At 40.4% G+C, this 20117-nt stretch overlaps 1 protein-coding gene across 3 annotated transcripts in view; it reads right to left on the bottom strand.

Moving 5' to 3' along the window:
• The window catches only part of cdk14 (cyclin dependent kinase 14), a 168180-nt gene that overhangs the window by 98603 nt on the left and 49460 nt on the right, over nucleotides 1-20117 (bottom strand). For all 3 annotated transcript variants that reach the window (XM_029451216.1, XM_029451217.1, XM_029451218.1), the window contains 5 exons: nucleotides 17609-17854; nucleotides 9984-10078; nucleotides 9292-9371; nucleotides 6461-6555; nucleotides 3580-3642 (listed from right to left, as the gene is read on the bottom strand). In XM_029451216.1, coding sequence (XP_029307076.1) covers nucleotides 3580-3642; nucleotides 6461-6555; nucleotides 9292-9371; nucleotides 9984-10078; nucleotides 17609-17854 — 579 coding nt within the window. The remainder of the gene's footprint in view (nucleotides 1-3579; nucleotides 3643-6460; nucleotides 6556-9291; nucleotides 9372-9983; nucleotides 10079-17608; nucleotides 17855-20117) is intronic.

The raw sequence follows: 20117 nt of genomic DNA, 5'->3' as shown, positions 1-20117 counted from the left end.
TATTGTTACTATCATTATAATGAAAGGTGTTTTCTGCCATCAGTGAGCTATGAGCATAGCAGATTCAGTACAACTCATCTATGAATATTAGAAACGGAATAAACAAGATTACCATTCAACTACCCGTCTTAATTGTGAAATAATGGTCTCAAAGAGTTTGGTAGTGGTGAGTCGATCAGAGTAAGAGATTTCAATACTAATGCACAGATGTCATTAGAACTCCTCCCCGATGTCTACTCCGCCTTTTCTTTCCAGTGCACTGCCAACACATTAGACTTACGCATTGTACAGCTGACTTTGGGATATTTGGGGAGTATGGAGGGTCTGTAATAACAGAACTTTAACTTAGCTAGTGAACTGTGCAAATGTATTACTAAGAGTTAGTTCAATTCAGTATTGTTGAAATACCTCATTGGGTAACAGATTTATTAGGGAACCTTACATGTCCCTTACAAGTTACTGCTGTGTGTCTTATAAACACATATGGATCTTTGACTACATTGATTGAATATGTATGAGTGTCATCAGCATAAGGGATGCACATATTCGGTGTCATCACTGACAGAAAGCACAACCACGAAGAGAATCTTCAGTACCAATATGAATACGCTGCTGATGGAACTAGTTGGTTTGTCCAGTCAGTCTGTGTTGTTTGAAGGTTGGACATGGGACCTGGCCTAAAGACACAGTGGTGATGTGTATGCGGTTATCTGTATACAGGTGTTTCATGAAGCAATGTTTCCAGTTAAACCAGGCCTACTTCAGTGAAACAGGCTCATTTTCTGTTTCATAACATCTGATATCATTTACTGGAAGTAATTAATCTAAAATACAGCTTTTGACAAGCGTCCTATCTGACTCTTTTTAAAGCCCCTGACCGACAGTCCACCCACACAGCTGTTTTCACTTATGTAGTCTAACTACACCTCTTCTCAGGACAGTGTGGGCATTACAAACAGGGATTGATTGACATCTCCCTCACCCTTCTGTTGGCTTTGGTTTCCCTGTCAGGATGGGACAGTCTACCTGCTTGTAATTCTTGACATTACAGTTAATTTAGATGACACTTTTGTCCAAGGCGACTTATAATAAGTGCAAACAATCATGAGGAGACAACTCCGAACAGCAAGAATCTTGCAAGTACATTAGCTTCAAATAAGTGAAATCATCTTAAGTGCAGTAAAATAACTTTAAAAAAGACAAATCAATTTAAGTGCTACTGGGTCCCACTCGCAGTGAGCCGATTGGGCGATGCAGAGAGAAGTGAGCGAGCTGGGGTGTATGGTTTGACCATGGCCTGGATGTAGGAAGGGCCTGATCCTCCTACCATTCGAAATAATAAATACATTTTTATGACATCAATCAGGTAATGCACCACAGAGCTCCACCAAACATATATAATCAGCCGGAGGGCTTGGAAACAGCAGTGTGGGCGAGCCTTTAAAGATTTAATAGAATCATGTTGCTGTACATCTTCTGTGTGCATATGTTCAGCAGTAATACTATGTATGTAAATAAGACAGGACTGCTGCAGCTCATCTTTACAATAAGATCTTAATGTGGTTACTTATAAAGGTGTCCCTGCTGCCTTACACATGGTAAATGGACTGCTCTTTATAAGTTCTCAAGTAGTCTGAAAAGTTGGCTTAAACTCAAATGAATAAAATATATACATTTCCATTAATTACAAAAGATGAGCTGATTCCACTAAATCCATGTATGCTGTTTCACAGTACAACATGCCGAGGGGGAGCTCTTGTAGCCAGGGCTTCTGGGGGGCCGTCTATATATCTCTCCCCTCATTTACTGTACTATCATCTCTCAATGTTCTCAACATCAAATGTGGTGCTCTAGTTAGCATTCATGGCAGTTTAGAGGTCTACTAGTGTCTGCCCCCTCCCTCCCCTCATTTCTGGTCCGCCTCTTCTCTGTCAACTGTCCAATAAAGGTAAAAATAACCAAATCATTGTTTTGTTTTTTCAAAAGACGGATAAGCCATTTTGTATATCAAATTTAAATACATTTAATTCTAATTTCAATGAAAGTTTGGATCTTTTTTTGTCATTCATGAACAATCCTAAAGCAAGCTTCTTTCAACCACTTCATCCTGGTTCAGTTTATTAGGCTCACGAAGGTCATTTCACAATAAGCCCTACATGTTGACACACACTGTATTATGTCATTTACATGCTATGGTTCAGTAAACTATATTTAAATCATATGTCAAATGAAATTCGATGCACACTTTGAGGAATGACAGCAATAACCACAAGCTCCAATATCCAATAAATAACACTATAACCTTACTAAGGTCTGAAAGAATAGAGATGCTAGAATCATTGTGGAGGATTATTACAACCATTGTATTGGTGCAGGGTAGTTCCAGTGCAGCCTCCATTACATGACTGCACAGGAACAAAGCCATAAACCCTATGAACAGATTAGAAACCACCACTCAGGCGTCTCAGCAATAAGTAACAAAGTCAGCGGGAGACAAGCAACACCTCGCTCTGCTCTCTCCGAATAATCCTAATTATTCATTTGAATCTCAATGAGGCTGCTGTCAGCAGGAGAAACACACATTACTTATGTAAATCCTCAGTTGCTAAAGGTACTCACACCCCCACCAACATCACATGGCCTCATTCACTCCTTCATCATTTCTTTCATACATGTTCATTAATGTTCATTAACAACATCCTCACGAGCAGGAAACATATGAGTGAGTGCTACAGCTACACAAAGGGTTGTGTCCCACATAATGTCATGGATAGTCATTAAGATAGCATGAAGATAATGGCAACATCATTTTTATGATCCTTCCACTGTTAGAACTGTAGTTGAGGTTGATGTTCGGCAAGTTAGGTCAGGTTTAAATATAGTTTACCTTAATCTTTGTGTAACTAAGGTCATAATGTTCCATAATGTTCTTACATTCTTAATGTTCAAATGGTCTTCTGATTAATATTCAACATTCAGAGACTGTTGCTTTGGTGTGACTGTATGCTGTGTTCATATCTGAAAACCAGCCTCCTCTCTGGACAGGATGCACAGACCTCTGAGCAACAGGGTGAAAGGATTTGTCAATGGGTCCACTTTCTGTGCTTCTATTCTTGACCATTATTTAACCAGGCAAGTCATTAACACATCCAAAGAGTAACACAATTCTAATGTCCAGCCAGTTTGAGAGAGGGGCTGGGACATCTCTCAGAAAAATTTATTGTTTACACTATTGTTTGTCCTGCTTGCCTTTCACCACACCGTGCCAGTAAACTAAGCCACAAATGCTCATATTACAAATGCTGCAAGCACTTTGTTTTGCTCGCTCCTCTGTCTCCTCATGGACTGATGCAAGAGCTATGACCCTGTGCTGCTGGAGAATGGAGCCTTCAGAACCTGAACGCACTGAACAGCTACAATCACAATGTGACTCCACCACATTATTGCATATTACGTCGTCCTCCTAATCTGTTCCTGGTAGCAACATCTCTCCGGTTTCCATCTGCACTTTATAGCATGTAAGACAATGTGCTCATTAAACTACATTTCTTGTGACTAGCATAATTACACATACTGTACCTTCACATTGTCTGGGTGGAGACCCCCAGGGTTTTTGTCCATGTACTGACACAGGTCTGTGTGCTGTGAAATAAGAGCAAAGAAGCACAATATCAATACAGTAAAATGAGAAGAGCTTGTGACAGGTTATGGATAGCTCTGAGAATACAGAATGTGGTTGGATTTCAATTCTATTAAATGTGAGGCAAAATAAGAAAAGCACAACAGACTTTGTGGACAGGGGTGTCTATAAAACTTTGGCCATACAGAACATTTCCTTTCTGAGGTTTATCTCATGGTTGTGTTTACCATCTGACGTGAGGGGATTTGTTTGAAAACTGAGGGGACTCCATGACATCCATGCAGTGTTACACTGGCCTGCCCTCCACCTCTGAGTTGTGTTAGCAGATTGAGGATGGAGGAGGCAGCGGCTCTGAAATCACACTGATATTTACAATGTCACACCAGCCTCCTCTGCTGAATAATTCAGACAGGTGCTCCACCATGGACATGTCTGTCCATCTTACTTCCTCCTCTATCTCTCAGTAATACATGTCACTGTTTTCCCCCACAATTCCCTGTCCCCTCGCCCTACAGTATGTATTCCACTGTCACCCTGTCAATCATCATTGGCGTTGAGAGGAGAACAATGAACTGAAGAAAGCCCTCTCTATGGAAAGCAGCGCAGACTGATTACAGCTCCAAACACAAGATGCTGGATCAACATAAAAGCAGCACAGCTTGGAATTTACCTTTCAGTCAAATCAGTAAAAACTCATTAGCCACCAGGCTAAATTCATAAATGAAAAAAACAAGAAGCTCCTCCCATTCAAATGGCTGTGTTGCATCACAATTGAAAGATGTATCAAGTCAAAGATGTGAATAATCAGAGAGGATCTTATGAGCAGGCTTAAGTGATCTTCCACCTCTGCTCTCATTCTTTATTCCAACACGACCTGCTGAGCTCCACTCGTCACGTCTCACCAAATCTCCTTCGAAAGCTCAACATGTGACATGCATTACATCTACCAAAACACTGTTTTCAGTCTCATTAAATGAAGCTGAGGAAGCTTGTTCTGGTTGAGAGATTTGGCCTTGCTCAGCATTTCAAGATCAAAGACTGACCTGAATATCAATGAGACCGTCAATGGTTGTCAGAGGAAGATATGCAACGGGAGAACAGAGGATTTGGTCTGTTCTCAACCGCGCAGCTTCACTCTTATCCACTTCTGTCCTAAACGCTGAAGTGAAAACAATGTTTACCTTGTGGAAGCTGAGCTAAAAAACATGTTTTAATATTCACCAGTAAATGTATCCTGATGAAGTTGTTCTGCCCCGGGGCCCGGGCAACAGTTCAGTATTCATGCTTTGACTTTCAGGGATTTGGACATTTTTAAAGACTCTTCATCTCAAGAGAAACAAGAGAAGTTCATGTGCAGTTTTCACAACGGCAGCACTTTAAAAGCTTGTAACATCTGAACAAGTTTCACTGTGCACTAGTTTCTTGTGTTATTATCACAGACTATAGATAACAGTGGTAGCAACGATTGTGACAACTCCCAGACGTTTCTGTGGGGATGATACGCTTCAGTCAGGGCTTCCTGCTCCACATGGACTGGGCACTTACAGGAAGTGGAGCACAGATTTTCAGACTGTTGCTTTGTAGTTTGCTTAGCTAACAACACGAGCAGTGTGGTGGTCTGTCACTGCTTCAGTATTATAATAATAATATATGTATACGTCGATATTTGGAAGTTCATAAAACCTGTTATGATCAATCAATCAATTAAATGTATTTCATTTCTATAGCCCAATATCACATCACATTTTCCTCAGGGGGCTTTACAGTCTGTACACAAATCATTTGGTAATCACTAACAAATACTTTATAAAGTATCTAACATGTTATAATGTGGGTGTACTAATGTAATCAGAACAAAAGTGTTATCATCTCTTATCAGCTATGATACAATATCTAAATTATAAACTAATTATTAAATAATACACAAACTAATAATAAAATAACATAAATGATAGCATTACTTGTAATTATAATTAATGACAAATATTAATGTTAACATTACTAAATTAAAAACTACATAACATTAAATTACTATTAAACAAAGTTTCAGTAACTATTAATTTACCATTATTATTGATGGTTATTATTATTATTAATTAAGTTAAGTGTTTCCAAGTTTCTAACTCAAACATATATTTGATGTTTTCGGCACTTCTATATCTTGTTACTTATCAGCCAACATAGAAGCTGAAGCCACATCTGTGATAATGTCGGCCACACTGACATAACATTTGGGCTCTCGTTGTCTCTTGGTTGACAGAGCACTAATAGGTGACAGACTCAGAGTGAAAGCTGAGGATCAAAATTGTTTCGTGATTAAAATATCTGATAGTGATCAAATTACAAATACACCTTGAAGGTTCAAATATAGCTTGATTAGCTCCAACCTTGCAGACTGCAAAGTTAATCGCTGGTGTATTTCAGTGTTACCATGTGTAAACCTCAGTCATGTTCTAGGATGAAGTTTGCCTATAGTGCATCAATGCATCAATCAGTGCATCAATAGTAAGATAGTGACCTTCCATTAAAGTGGCTGCCTGGCTTCCTGAGCACAGACTGACCAGCCTCTGGTATGTCTGGCTGCCATCCTACGGTGGAAAAAGCTCAGGCTGCTTTTACATTCTTTAAATTCCCTATTAACAAGAGTATGCCAGTCAAAATATCCAGAGCTCGTCTTTCTGTGGGCAGAGTATCAAAAGCTGTGAAGCTAAAGAGACACACATGAGCGCTGACCTCTTTGCCCTTTGTGTTGAACAAACACTATCTCCACCCAAAAACAGTCCAAGTGGGTGATCTCATTGTGGCAGTGTGCAGACTCACCACATATTCAAAGACCAGAGTCAGGGTTTCCTTGGTGTGGATGATGTCATGGAGGAGCACGATGTTGGAATGCTTCAGGCCTTTCAGAAGAGATGCTGCAGACACAAAGCAGACAGAGTTAATGTGAGGCACAAACAGAGATACCAGAGGACTCGCTCTGATCTATGCCTTCATTAGCTGCATCATTAGAATGCAACACAGGCCGTCCATAAACCTCGCTGCGTACAAACAGGGGATTAAGAAAAGGATGGATTACGGCTGTGAGTTCTCATTTGTCAACACATTTATGATGCAATGGACATTGTTAACAATTAGAGCAGTGAGATGATGTGTTGGGGAGACTTTAATTAAAGCTTACTGAGTCTTACTGAGGAGGCTGGGTGTGATCAGCACATTCTGGGACAGACTTGTTAAGACTTTCACATGTGATTCATTTCATCTGAGTCAAACCTTAAATACAGTCTGGGAGGATTGTGCAAAAAAATAGAAAGAGATATATAAAAGCAATGGATTGTACAGTCAGCAAAGGTTTACAGAATTTGCAAGGGTCAGTTTTGACCTTGACTTAAGAGCAAAAGAATGATTACAGGACAATATATTTGAAGGGTTTGGCCATATTCTTGTGAAACAGTCTTAAACAACTTTGAAAAGAAACTGTACGGTAACACTTTCTGTGAAGACCACATCTATAGGTCAGCATGAGAGCGTTTATTATGAATTATAATGCAGTTATAATGCTTCATGACTACACTTATAAACACATGCTCTCTGAAGCACTATATCATCATCATCAAACATTATGGATGGATTAAGTGTTTTATGGGTGCTCTTCACTACTTATAAACTAGAGGTTGACTGATGGGGCTCATAATACACCACCTAGTATCATACGTTATCATTGTATGTGTTACGTACATATTAAGGCATCTATAATAAAGGCATCCCATATTAGTGAACCAGGCAATCCTGGTTCATTTTAAAACACCAAACTAAGAGAAAAGTGAGAGCTGCAGTTGGTTGCTATTAAACCTGAACCTCAATTGGCACCGTGACGACTTGGACTTCCCATGAAGGATTTGAGAGCTGACACAAGACTTGCTGTGACAGACAGGAGACTTGACCATAGTTGAGCTGCTCATAATCTGTGGATATTTACATTAGGGTGGCAGGCACTTTTGCTTTTGTATTATATGGTCCTAGAGTTTAGTTTAAAATAACACATACATCAGCCACTGGGGGCAGCAAACACTGCCGGAGCAGCTGCTCTATCAGAAATTTTAAAAAAAGACAGCGGCTTACAGTTTACAACAAACTATGCCGAGTTGATCCATCACGTCCCGTCCCGTAAGTAATACAACTTTATTGACTCCAGCTTCTGGCTGAAAATCCTGTCTAAAAGATAAATATATATAATAAATATTTCTGCTTTAGCAAATGTTTTGGAATGTCATTAATGAACATTTTTACTGCACCATCAGTAACGTTGATTTGTTAGAAATATCCCATGGTGGTAATATTCAGGGCTCTGAAGCCACTTTAACTAGTCAGGAGAAGTGTGATAAGACTTAAAGATTAAACTGCAAAGCTTGCTGCAGTAATTACGGAGACACACGTTTGCAGGCAAACCAACATCTGACAGAAAGACATCCGGCCACAGTAAGGCAATACAGGGAGTAGCTCCATTAGGACAGAATGTGAGAGCGGCATAATAAGTGCAGTTTTTATTATGAGGCAGAATGGGATTTTCAGGCGCTTGCCAATGTGATTAATTTATCAAACACAAAGTTCTTTTCCAAGGGCACAGGGGAGCTCTGACACACAGATCAGAGAGCCAGCGAGTGATGGAGCCTCATGAATACATTCATCCTGTATCAGTACCTAAAGGTTGTCAAAAAACCAGATAAGGCAGTAAGCAGGAAGTTAGTGCTACAGTCAAATACCTCAAAGATCTTGACACCAGGTTACAGATCCAGCCCCCTCCCTCGCACACATACACCCACTATTACTTTATTCAGCAGCAGTCTGTAACGCTGCTCACATGTCTGCGCTGGGAGCTGCCTGCTCAGTAATTGCTGATTTAGTATAATTTCAAAGCAGCTTTCTGATCCTCTCACAAGGAGAGTTTGGACGGTGTGTGTGTGTGTGTGTGTGCGTGTGCGTGTGCGTGTGGAGCCTGGGATGGCTCTCACTTCATCAGGCCTGTATCTTACACAGATCAAACAGACAGAATCAGTTTCTCATATAAATTCTAATGCCAGTCATGCGTGTGGAGGTGGGCGTTTCTTCTTAAGGTCCAGCCAGTAAACTGAAGTGCTACACACATGACTGGCAGGACGCGCTCTGTGCTGCGGTTAGACATATAAAAGGACAACTGGTAGTTTACAGTATGTCAGACATATGATAATTTCTGTCTACTATTGAGTCTTTAAAGTGTAATCCTAATTTATAAGTGAAAAGAAATCTGCCAAATCAGGGAAATAGTTACAACCTGTTCCCAATACGAGTCAAGATGATGACAATCATGTGTACAGAACTCTTGGAACAGGTGGACGATATGTTTCACTTGTTAGAAGAAAACACATTTGATATTTGTTATTTACCTTCATTTAAGATTATCCATTAAATACTGAAGGCTGAAAATGCATTTAAAAGCAAATATTGACTTAATTACTAACCTTACTATAAGAATGGAGATGGTGCTTTTTCTCACCTCTTGGAGAGTGACATACGTTTGCGAATCTTATTTTCAAGAGATATTCCACATACTGTAGTCTATAGGCTTTTCTCAATATAGTGCAAACCACTTGGAGCTCGAGCCCTGAACCTCTTACCTTCTCGTATGGCTGTGAAGGGCGTCCCCTCCTCCTCTTGCAGACGGATCACCTTCAGCGCCACCAGTTTCCCATTCACCCTGGCCACATCACAGAGGACAAACAAAGTGTGTTAATCCTGTGTCGACATTTTTTTGTGACATGAGAAAAGAATCTACTAAAATCAGTGAAGCCGGAGAACAGCGACGATTGTTAGGTCAATGAAATGTAATTTAGCAGCAGTGGAGGGAGGCGCCTGCATGAAGCTCACCAATCAAAAGTCTTGTAGTGAAGAGCAAAAATAAATCATTACTGAGAAGATTAGCTTCTGTGGAGTTTCTTACATTTACAGCGTGTGAACTTTTCATTTTCTACAATGTAATTAGCGAAAAGCTGGAAGGAAAGCACCAAACCATAACCAGTGGAACATAACTATTGAATCAATGAATACAAGCCTCCATCCTATAGTAGTTTGAAAAAAAAGAAATGACATTACATGTTTGGGATTTGCAGCTCTACAGCGAGGAGATAAATTATTGATATAAAACTACACAGTGTAACTGTTATTTCTGTTCCCTTTAATGGACTCATTCAGTCAAGGCTCTGCTCCTGTATAATTAACTGTAATATTCACTGCCTGCATGAGTGGCTCTGATAAACTATAAAGAAGAGTGAGTGGATTAGGCGTGACTCGACATGCACACACTACTTACTTGCTCTTTCCTTTGTAAACTGTAGCATATGAACCCTCTCCCAGTTTCTCCAGTTTTTCATAGGAATCTGCCTTTCCAAACTTGGGGCTTGTGGGCTGAGGAAAAAATAAAGAGATTTAAGGTATTGCATAAGCATGAATTCAGTAACCCAGAAAAGAAAAGTCTTGGAGGACTTCACACAAGATATTACATCTTTGAGAGATAATGAAATGTGGCGGCTCCGCACTGCATCCTCTCGGAGGTGTAATGTCAGTGAGGAGAAGGGGAGAGACTTTCACAAAGTCTTCATGTAACAACTCTGAAGACTTTTCATTTAACCGCCAGCTCATAACTGACACTTTTCATTGTCGACAGTTCACAGAAAGAGTTAACAGCTACAGCTGAAAGTGTTCATAGTGAACTGATATTAAAAACTAGCTCAACTCTAAAACTCCAACTTATTGGATGCTGTAGGGATGTGACTGCACTGATGCGGTATGTATTCTGGGGTTGTGTACTGTTTGGGAAGTGATCTTAAGCGATCTGTATAAGCGATGAATATTTATGAAAATCATTTGGTAACCATGGTAACACATACAGTATGTCCATCCGTCTCTCTTTGTACATATTTAAGACACATTAAAGCGCTGCTTGGGTAGATTAGATTTTCCCAGATGGGCTCATGTAGTGCTGATAATGATGCATGATGACAAATTGCCAAAACAGCAAAAAACTCATGTTTTGCAGTATATTTGATTTTTCTCACTTCTCCAATGTTAAACACACTAAAGATTCAAACCCTGCTTAGGTTTGGTAAGCAGTGAAGCATCGGCACACAGCTCTCCTGTTCTAAAGCAGATTTACAGAAATCCGTTTCACATAAAATAATAATCACTGCATAGCAACAAATGTTTCTAATCCAAACTGAAGCACACTTTGTCACCAGCAGAATAGAGCTGAAGGAAAAGGACATAACAACTCAAATAAAGCTTGATGAGGCCTGAACTGATGCTCTGCTCCCTGAGAGGATCCCACTCACTGTCAGTGAAGACAAGAAAGCTTTTGATCTCAATAGGATTGTTTTCAAGTCTACAAACAACTGGCTAACTCCTGCTAAACTGCAGAGGACTGGTTAGTCAAACGGTGCTTCATACATTTGAACCATGGCTATTAACCTTAATTGGTTACAGTGCAATGGGAGAAGGAATTCAAAATTAGTCAATTGACATGAGAGCACCATTCAAATAAAGTGCTGATTAAAACGGATTAAAACCAAGTATCTCCAAGTACAGGCTATGTCTGATATAATCTAACATGATTATTGTAAAATATGAGAACTGGGTGCATCGGGCAACCAAAACACAAATATCATGAAAGGGACAATTAACACATTTTCATAATCACAGCCGAAACTATTCATTGACGTCTCCCAGTGATGCTGGCAGGCAATCAGTCAAGCCTCATATCACACTTATTAAATCTTATTTGTGTGCACATTCATTAGGCATTTCACATTTAGAGTCAAATTAAAAAAGGAACCACATATGTATAAAACCTGAAAATCTCATTTACATGATTAAGAAATGATGTTGTTTGTATGCAGCCTTCAATTGACCGTGTGAGGGTATAACGGCTAGAAAAAATTCTAACCCTAACCCTCAAAAGTGTGGAAAACCATGTTGGAAACATGATAGAAATAGTTTTTCATGTATTAATTTGAGGGAGGTTCGAGTCTCAGCGCTCTCACAGATCCGATGGTTATATTATATGCGTTGTCTCTTCAGTGGACGTTTAGGTCACATGCTTCATGTACGTCATCATTTATTCACTAAGTATGTTGCCATTTCATTTTGCAGGTCACATTTAGCCAAAATGAGCATAAAAACGGGTGGATGGAAATTCACCTCCAGGCACAAACGGACCCTGCCCTGATTGCCTCAATCTGATTGAATTTTGACCGCAAAATGATGAGGGTCTCGAATGTCTAGTCACTTAGAGAAAGGAGATGGGATCGACCTGTTTTATTTATTATTTATAACATTTAATGTGTTCTGTTTACATCCGGCCTGCAGCCTGCTTTGTGATTTGCTACCACCACACAATGCAAAGTTAGAATGAATAAAGGCATTATTAAGTAACCTGACTGAGAGGAAGTGAAAATATGAACAAAGACAGAAAACAGCAAACATGTTATCTTCTTACTGACAGTAACTTCCAGTAGGCCAACACAGCAGTGTCTACAGTCTCTGCTAACATTAGCTAACATTAGCCAACATAAGCTAATGGTCATACCATACCAAGAAAGGGTCCTGAAATGAGCAAGGGAGCATTTGTTCATTATGAAGTCAACTTTTCATTTGTTAGAGGGATATTTTGTTATTTTGTTTTTCAGAAGTTATATAGACCCACTCTAACTTTACCCAGATGATTTAGATCATCTCTCTCTCTGCAGTGCATGTTGGGAGTTTGTGTGTGAGTGAGACACTGAGCGTGGGTTTTTCGATTCTTCTTTTTGATTATTTTGTTTTGTAATGGGATTTAAATTAACTTAATTTATTGGTAATAGTTTGATTTAGTTGACTTTTGGTGAGTTTTGGTGTGGTGTTTGAGGGGTTTGTGGGGTTTTCTCTTGCCGGGGAAAAGGTCGGATACAGCAGTGTGAAATATTTGGCGCGGATGAACAGCGGCGTTGTCATCTTCCTGGACCAGGTGGAGAAGGTGAACCGCATCATCGAGACAGGTATCGTTGTGAACAAATTGTTCGTGCAGGTACAGCCACTGGCCCTGCCTGCAACCAAAGTGATTCTGTCCAACCTCCCTCCGTTCATAACTGATAAGTTTCTCAGCAGAGACCTATCCAGACACGATCAAAGTTGCTTCCCCGGTGAAAAAGATTCTGTCTGGATCGAAGTCTCAGTTACTGAAGTATGCATGTAGTGTATAGCTTTATATGATACTTAATAACCGGGATGTGGAGCTCAACCTCCACTATATATGTGATTTTTGCAGTGGCGGGCCGTGCATTTCACACCTAGGCCTTCAGTAATGTCCTACACAGTCCTAACTGAATTATTCCCCCTCTTAATACCATCATTATGATGCCATGGCTATAGAAACTATACATTTAGACAGAAACGCAGTATAACCGGCCGTTGCATCACCATAACATAGTCAAGTACAACAGAGTTATATTAATATTTCCGAAGCATTTATAATCAATAAATCCGCATTTACAATTAAGAGTGTTAAACTACCAGCTTTAAGATCGCTAGGATACTGTCAAAACTTAAAAATAAAAGGCGCTTTTAAGGGATTAGTCTACAAAGTTTTATTAAGTCCACTAAAAGTATGTTCACTAAAAAGCGCATTGTCGCACCTAAAGCAGTTTCATTTAAGAAACGTGACGATAAAGAATAAAAACACATAAACTATTCACTGAAAATAAAAGAAAACAAACAAATAATTTGCATTTGTTGATGAGGATATATTTGCGACAGTGGTGAAAGCGTATTCCTAGCCTTGAATGTCCACTTTGATAAAGGTTAAACCAAAACAATTCAACAAGTCTCCTTGAGTACTTTTACTGCACAGCTGAGCCAGTGCGCCACACACATCTCTACATCTTTTGCAGAAGCATCAAACATTTTATATATTTGTCAAAAAACAAAATGCTTGTTACTCACCAAAACAACTGATTATTTGAACACAAAATCCATCCTCCTTTCTTTCCTCAAGAAGACTTCAATGACTCTGTTGTACAGTTTATCTGTGCGTTTCAGTTCCACCAATAAGTCCTTTTCTATAGACATGGAGGCTAATGCTGAAAGCCGAGTCTGTCCAGTAGCATTTCTGCCATAAGTTTTAATTCGCTTTAAGGCCGAGAATGACCGCTCGGCAGAAGCAGTGGACACAGGGATAGACTCGCTAGCGTCAGAGTTGGCCTTTCTCTTCTAACGATATCTAGCTTTTCTTGAAAGGTTCGTCTCTAAAATGGTGTTGTAATGATATCTGCGACCAAATCGATATCTTCTCCTCCTTCAGCCATTGTGGGTTGAAAAAACAGCGTGTAGAAATCTAAATTAGCTCGTTCAAGTTCAGTTTGCTAGCTCTGCATAGCTCCGCCTCTCAATAGTGCGTATCCAATCAAAAGACGTGGACGTGCTGACGTTATCATACACCTTCTAGCTGGCCCCGATGTCGCCAACTCGAAATCTGAGTGGTTAACGGCACAGTTTTGTCTCCGTTCACTTTAAGCTACAGGCGCCCGCACTGTTGATTCTGAAGGCCTAAGGGCAGATTTCGTGGACCCTGGCAACACATTATGGCTGAAATAGGATTGGATAAAAGTTCTAACATAAAGGCCAGACCTCAAAATCTCGATCTGAGGCTGGAAGCAGCGCAACTAAGAGGAAAGCTATGAAATGAAGAGAATAGACTATGGGGAATAATTTAATACATATTTGTGGAAAAAAGATATCAAAATTAAATGTATATTCTGATGATGTTTAGGCTTTAGCAGAGAAGGCCTTGCTGGCCCTGACGGCCCGCCACTGGATTTTTGTGACTTCATCAGTTATGAAGTGTTTTGGTTGCGGAGAGGAGGGACACACTGCGAAAGCCTGTCCAAGGCAAGCCGGCTCCGGCTTGGGGGGGGGGGACCAGCTGACGCTGTTGCGGGGCCATTTTTTATTCTTGAGAGGGGATTTTAACTGCACAGAAAATGCATCTTTAGATCGCAATCAAGCAGATCCAGCATCCCAGCATGCTCTAAGGCAGCTGGTCCACTCCCATGGACTACTGGATGTATGGTGGAGGATGCATGCAGATGCTAGACATTACACATGGTCCCACATGAGAGAGAATAGGATTTTGTCAGACTAGACCGTTTTATTTTTTTGAACATAATTTCAATAAGCTGCAGGTCGCTCTACAGGCCATGCAGAGATGACGAGCTCCTGACATCGACGGCCTCACAAGTTTTTTAAAAAGCTTTATGGGACATTTAGCCAACGATCTTGTAGATGTTTGATTGTTTCTTGTCTGATGTCTCTAGATCAGAAAAAGGCGTTTGACCGGGTTGAGCACAACTTCCTCTGGAAAGTGATGGAGAAGTTTGGCTTAAGCGATGGTTTCATAGCTAAGATTAAGGTGTTGTACTTTGAAGTTGAGTGTGCTGAAGTTCATTGGTGGTCTGTTTGCTCCTTTTAGAGTGTGTAGAGGTGTCCGGCAGGGCTGTGCTCTGTCAGGGATGCTCTATGCGCTCTCCCTTTTACCTCTCCTCATAAAAATATGCTCCAACCTACAAGGTCTGCTTTTACCTGTTTATAATAGCAGCATTGTTTTTTCAGTTTATGCGGATGATGTCATTGTTATCATTGGAAGCCAGAAGGAAGCAGATATTTTAACCAATATTGTAAAAGATTTTAGCACGCCATCGGCAGCGAGGGTGAATTGGAAGAAAAGTGAGGCCCTCGCCGTGACAGTCGCCCAGTTCTTCCCCAGAGCCTCGTCTGGAGAAAGATGGAATAAAATATCTAGGTGTGTTTTTGGGAAAAGAGAATGTAGTCCAGAAGAACTAGAAGAACGTCACTGAAAAGATTGAGGGAAAGCTTTCCAAGTGGAAATGGCTGTTCCCTCAGATGTCTTTTAAAGGTACAGTTTTGGTTTTAAACAACCTGATGGCATCCCAACTGTGGCACCGTCTGACCTATGTAGACCCTCCCTCAGGCCTTTTAGCTAAAATACAGAAACAAATGGTAGATTTATTTTGGGATGGTCTACACTTACTGCCCCATGGGGTGCTGTTTTTATCCAGAGAGGAGGTGGGACAGGGCCTAGTCCACCTGGCCAGCCGAACAGCCACTTTTAGACTTCAGTTTTTACAGAAATATCTTCCGGCTGATTTGGTGTGAAGAGACGTGGCCAGCTGTATTCTCAGACGCGTGAGTAACATGGGACTGGGTCATTGCTGCTCTTTTTTTAACTGATTCAACATTTTTAAAGGTAAGTGAGCTGCCTCCGTTTTATCAGGGTGTTTTTAGGTGTTTTAGGTGTCCAAAGTCTGATTATCTGCACTGGTTGTTAAATGAGACTCAAATTCACAGAGCCAGGCTGCACATCAGCAGCAGTGAAGACCTGTGCAGGTCCAGGACAGACTGTTGTGCTTACAACAGCTGGTGGATGCAGTGGGGACGGCACTGAACAATGGGTCTGAACTCTGTCCGGGTGGCTCAGAGGATCCTGCAGCTCTGGAACCAGATGCTCACTGGAGAGGAGAATAGCCTCCTCATCAAATACAGCCAGAAAAAGCCAGACCCAGCGGACCCGTTTCCAGAAGTCTACCTGAGCCCAGGGCTGAGAGAACTGACCGGTCCCCTGCTCAATGTCACTAACCCGGCAAGACTGTCGCTGCACAGAGCAGACAAAACAACTTTCTATGCATCAACAGAAAAGGCCTGTGCAGCAGACCCTCCAATGTGTGGAGCAACAGACTGGGTGGAGGAAGCGGACCAGGCCCACAGTGGAGGATTTTATACAAACCTGCCCTCAAAAAGCGGACTGCCGACCTCCAGTGGAGGATTTTACATGGTGCTATCGCTTCCAACGCTTTTATCTCTGTTATTAATCCTGCTGTTTTTAACAATTGTCCATTTTGTAATCTACGTGAGACTGTCTTCCATCTTTTTACTGAGAGACTCACAAGTTTCTTCTCTCTTTTAACATTGGTCTTTAGTCTTTTTAACGTAGTTTTTACTGAGAGTGTTTTTATCATGGGAGCTGCCTACAAAAAAAGATAACAAAGAAAAGTGCAGCTCCTAAACTTTCTCTCAGGAGAAGCAAAAATGTCGATTTACATAGGCAGAAAGAACAGATTGTAAAACAGAGGAGAGCAGGAGGTGAAAGCAGTCTGGCTGTGCAACATTAGAGCAAGACTCTGGCTCGAGTTCAGGTTTTATAAACGTATAGGGGACATAGACACTTTTAAACCACGTTGGTGTTTTAAAACAGGATATGATTTGAAGATGTGACAGTTAATGATTTCCTTAATTTATTTACAGAAGCGATACTTTGTACAAAAATATAACTGGTGTGATTTTGAACAAAATGCTAGAAATGTTCTCATTCATACAAAACTGTCAATAAAGATATTTACAAAAATACATAAACATAAATAAATAATGTTTAAATATATCTGTGTTTCCTACCATGGTAAATCATTGTTAATAATTATTGTGAAGAATAATTAACATTAATATGTGATCAGACAGTCTCTTCACATATATTAATATGTATTATGATTATTATTAATGATAATGTTATCATTAAATGTGAACCATGCAACTATGATATTCAGTTTGTATTCAATAAGTAGCCCTTCATTTTATTCAGTACCCTTAAAGTAGCTCTCAGTATCAAAAAGGTAGGTGACCCCTGCTGTATACCCTGTAAAGTCCGCTGAGGCAAAATTGTGATTTGACTTAACTTCATTATCTTTATAATACTTTGAAACCAGGATATTTTCCTGCTACTGTGACACTTGACATCATCATCAGGTGTAAGATTAAGGATGGTGATCGCCAAGTGTGCAGTTACAAAAATGTCAAAAAAGGTTCAGTGGCTCTTCCAATGTGTGAAGGTGTACTTACAGAACTAGGGCTGGAGTGTCGACGCAGTTTGGGCGACTCCTTGGTGGCGGCCGAGCTCTTGGCGTTAATGCAGGCATTGTTCTCAGAGTGGACCCTCTTCACCTGGCTAGCAGGTTTCTCAAACGGGTCGAAGCCACTCTGCGTGCGATGCACCCTCACCTTCTTGTCCTCAGGGATGGTGTCCAGGGGCTTGATGACCGAGTCTGTTCCCTGGCAGCTGCGTGTGGACATCTTTGTGACACATATCTGTCAAAATGGAAGAGGAGGGAGAAGATAAAAGTGTTGAACAGCATTAAAGACAAAAATCCATCTGCGATTGTCAGTGTTCAGCCAAAAGCTGACTGTGCCCCCGTCTTCCAGATCCAGCATGGGTCTTCTCTCTCCCCGTAGAGCCTTGCTGCTACCTCTCTGCTATATGAGAGCCTTTTCATCTTCATCTCTCTTTTCTCTTATCAAAACAGTTACAGCCTCTGTCGGCTCTGCCACACACACACACACACACACACACACACACACACACACACACACACACACACACACACACACACACACACACACACACACACACACACACGGCTGCTGCTGTCATACTGCACATTCACACAATCCCACTTTATCTCAGACACACATCTACACATCCATACAATTATGCAGACATGCCACAGATTGTCTCCTACAAGCCCATCGGGCACACAGTGAGCCCTCCACACTCCACGTCCATTTCCAGACACAAAGCACCTACCAGCCACTCCTCCACGATGGACTGTGTATATTGGACACAAAAGACGCAGGCGGCATGACATGTTTTGCCACGGCTCCCTTCAGATTAAATATTTAGGCCTGCGGTCCCCTGCAGGAAGAACTTCTAATTACTTTAACACACAAGGAGGAGTCATTTTGCAGCTCTTTGGCTTGTTCTTTAACATGGGCCAGGTTTCACTGGACAAACCAGTTCTCTGTGACACTGACATGGAAACTTCTTTAAAAGAAAAACTGAAAAACTATTAATGATCCTATGCTTGATTACAACTATAGTGATGAGGATTATGTGTTTATTATTGTATAACAGTTTGAGGAAATATATAATTGTGATTATCTTCTATAAACTAGAGGCCTGCATTTGTTTACTACCCGGCATTCACAGTTATTATGTTTTACCAGGCATAATCACAAATGTATCTTAATTTACACATGGGTTGTTTTTTATGCATTATTTTTAATGATGCAGCCCATACATTTTCAATTTAATAATCAAATTTACAGACTATCATGTTGACAGCAACATTTACCTACAAGATAACTCAATAAATATTAAATAGAAAGTCCATCTTGCAGCTATTTTCCAGTTTTTGGGGAACAGTTATTAAGAACTTAAATGTATTATTTTTCCGTTTCAAACAAGAACTAAAATGGAGGTGTTTCAAAAGGAGCCACAGAACAATATGTGTAAATAAATGAGCATGTGAAATGGAGCAGGATATACACAAGAGAAAGATGCAGGAGAAATAAAAAATAAATGAGACAGCCAAGATGTCATAAACATGAGTCCCATGCATATCCAGTATGTCCTCAGTGAGACCAGTTGTCATCTGAAACAGCGCATAAACTAACAAAAACAATCAGCGTCATTTAGGAGCTATCACACTTCACTGCATCAATACTTGATGAGTGTCTGGGAAGGATGTGTTCAACCAGGCACCAGAGGCAAAGGGACATGACAGAATGATAAAAAGGTCTCCAAACTTCTTCAAAAAGTAGAAATAGAGACACTGATGACTGAATACTGGGGACAACAGAAGTTTAACTGAATCGTATGAAGTTTCTGAAAGTTTCTTACCACACTAAATGGTAATACTTGAACCAAATATATGTTTGTTAAATACAACCACACAACAGCTGCCAACATTTCCACTCACTAGTTGTCATGATGCATAGTCAGGAGAAGAAGTGGAATTTAACTTTTAACATTTATTCAAAGTTAAACTTCCGTTTTACATTATTTGAACTGTTTCCTTCACTACATATACGTATTTGATAGCTACGTGTGTGTGTGTGTGTGTGTGTGTGTGTGTGTGTGTGTGTGTGTGTGTGTGTGTGTGTGTGTATGTTAGGTTTGCTAGAAAGTGCAAAAGTATCCTTTATTATATAAGACGTATGTACGATGTGTATATATATATACACCTTTTTTTCTCTCCCTCTCTCTTTGTCTTGCCCCTGAAACATGTCTGACGTGTATGTGGGAAAGGGTGTAATAGAGCTAGGCTTGGGGCTAAAGGATAATAACCCTGTCATAGTTGACTTTTTCTGTATGTGATTTCTGGAATAAAGTGAAGGAAAAAAAAAAGTTTTCAATGTAATGCTTTTGAACCCCATCCCTAATTTACTGCTTTGTTGCTTTATTCCCCCATGAACCTGACAGGACAAGCAACTAGAAATAGATGGACTGATCGATGGAGAGAATGAAAATAAGCAGTGTAGATCTAAAACTCATGGAGACGTTACACACTGC

This window comes from Cottoperca gobio, chromosome 16, assembly GCF_900634415.1.
Source record: "Cottoperca gobio chromosome 16, fCotGob3.1, whole genome shotgun sequence".
Classification (NCBI taxonomy): Eukaryota; Metazoa; Chordata; class Actinopteri; order Perciformes; family Bovichtidae; genus Cottoperca; species Cottoperca gobio.
This window is presented reverse-complemented; position numbering and strand designations above follow the sequence as displayed.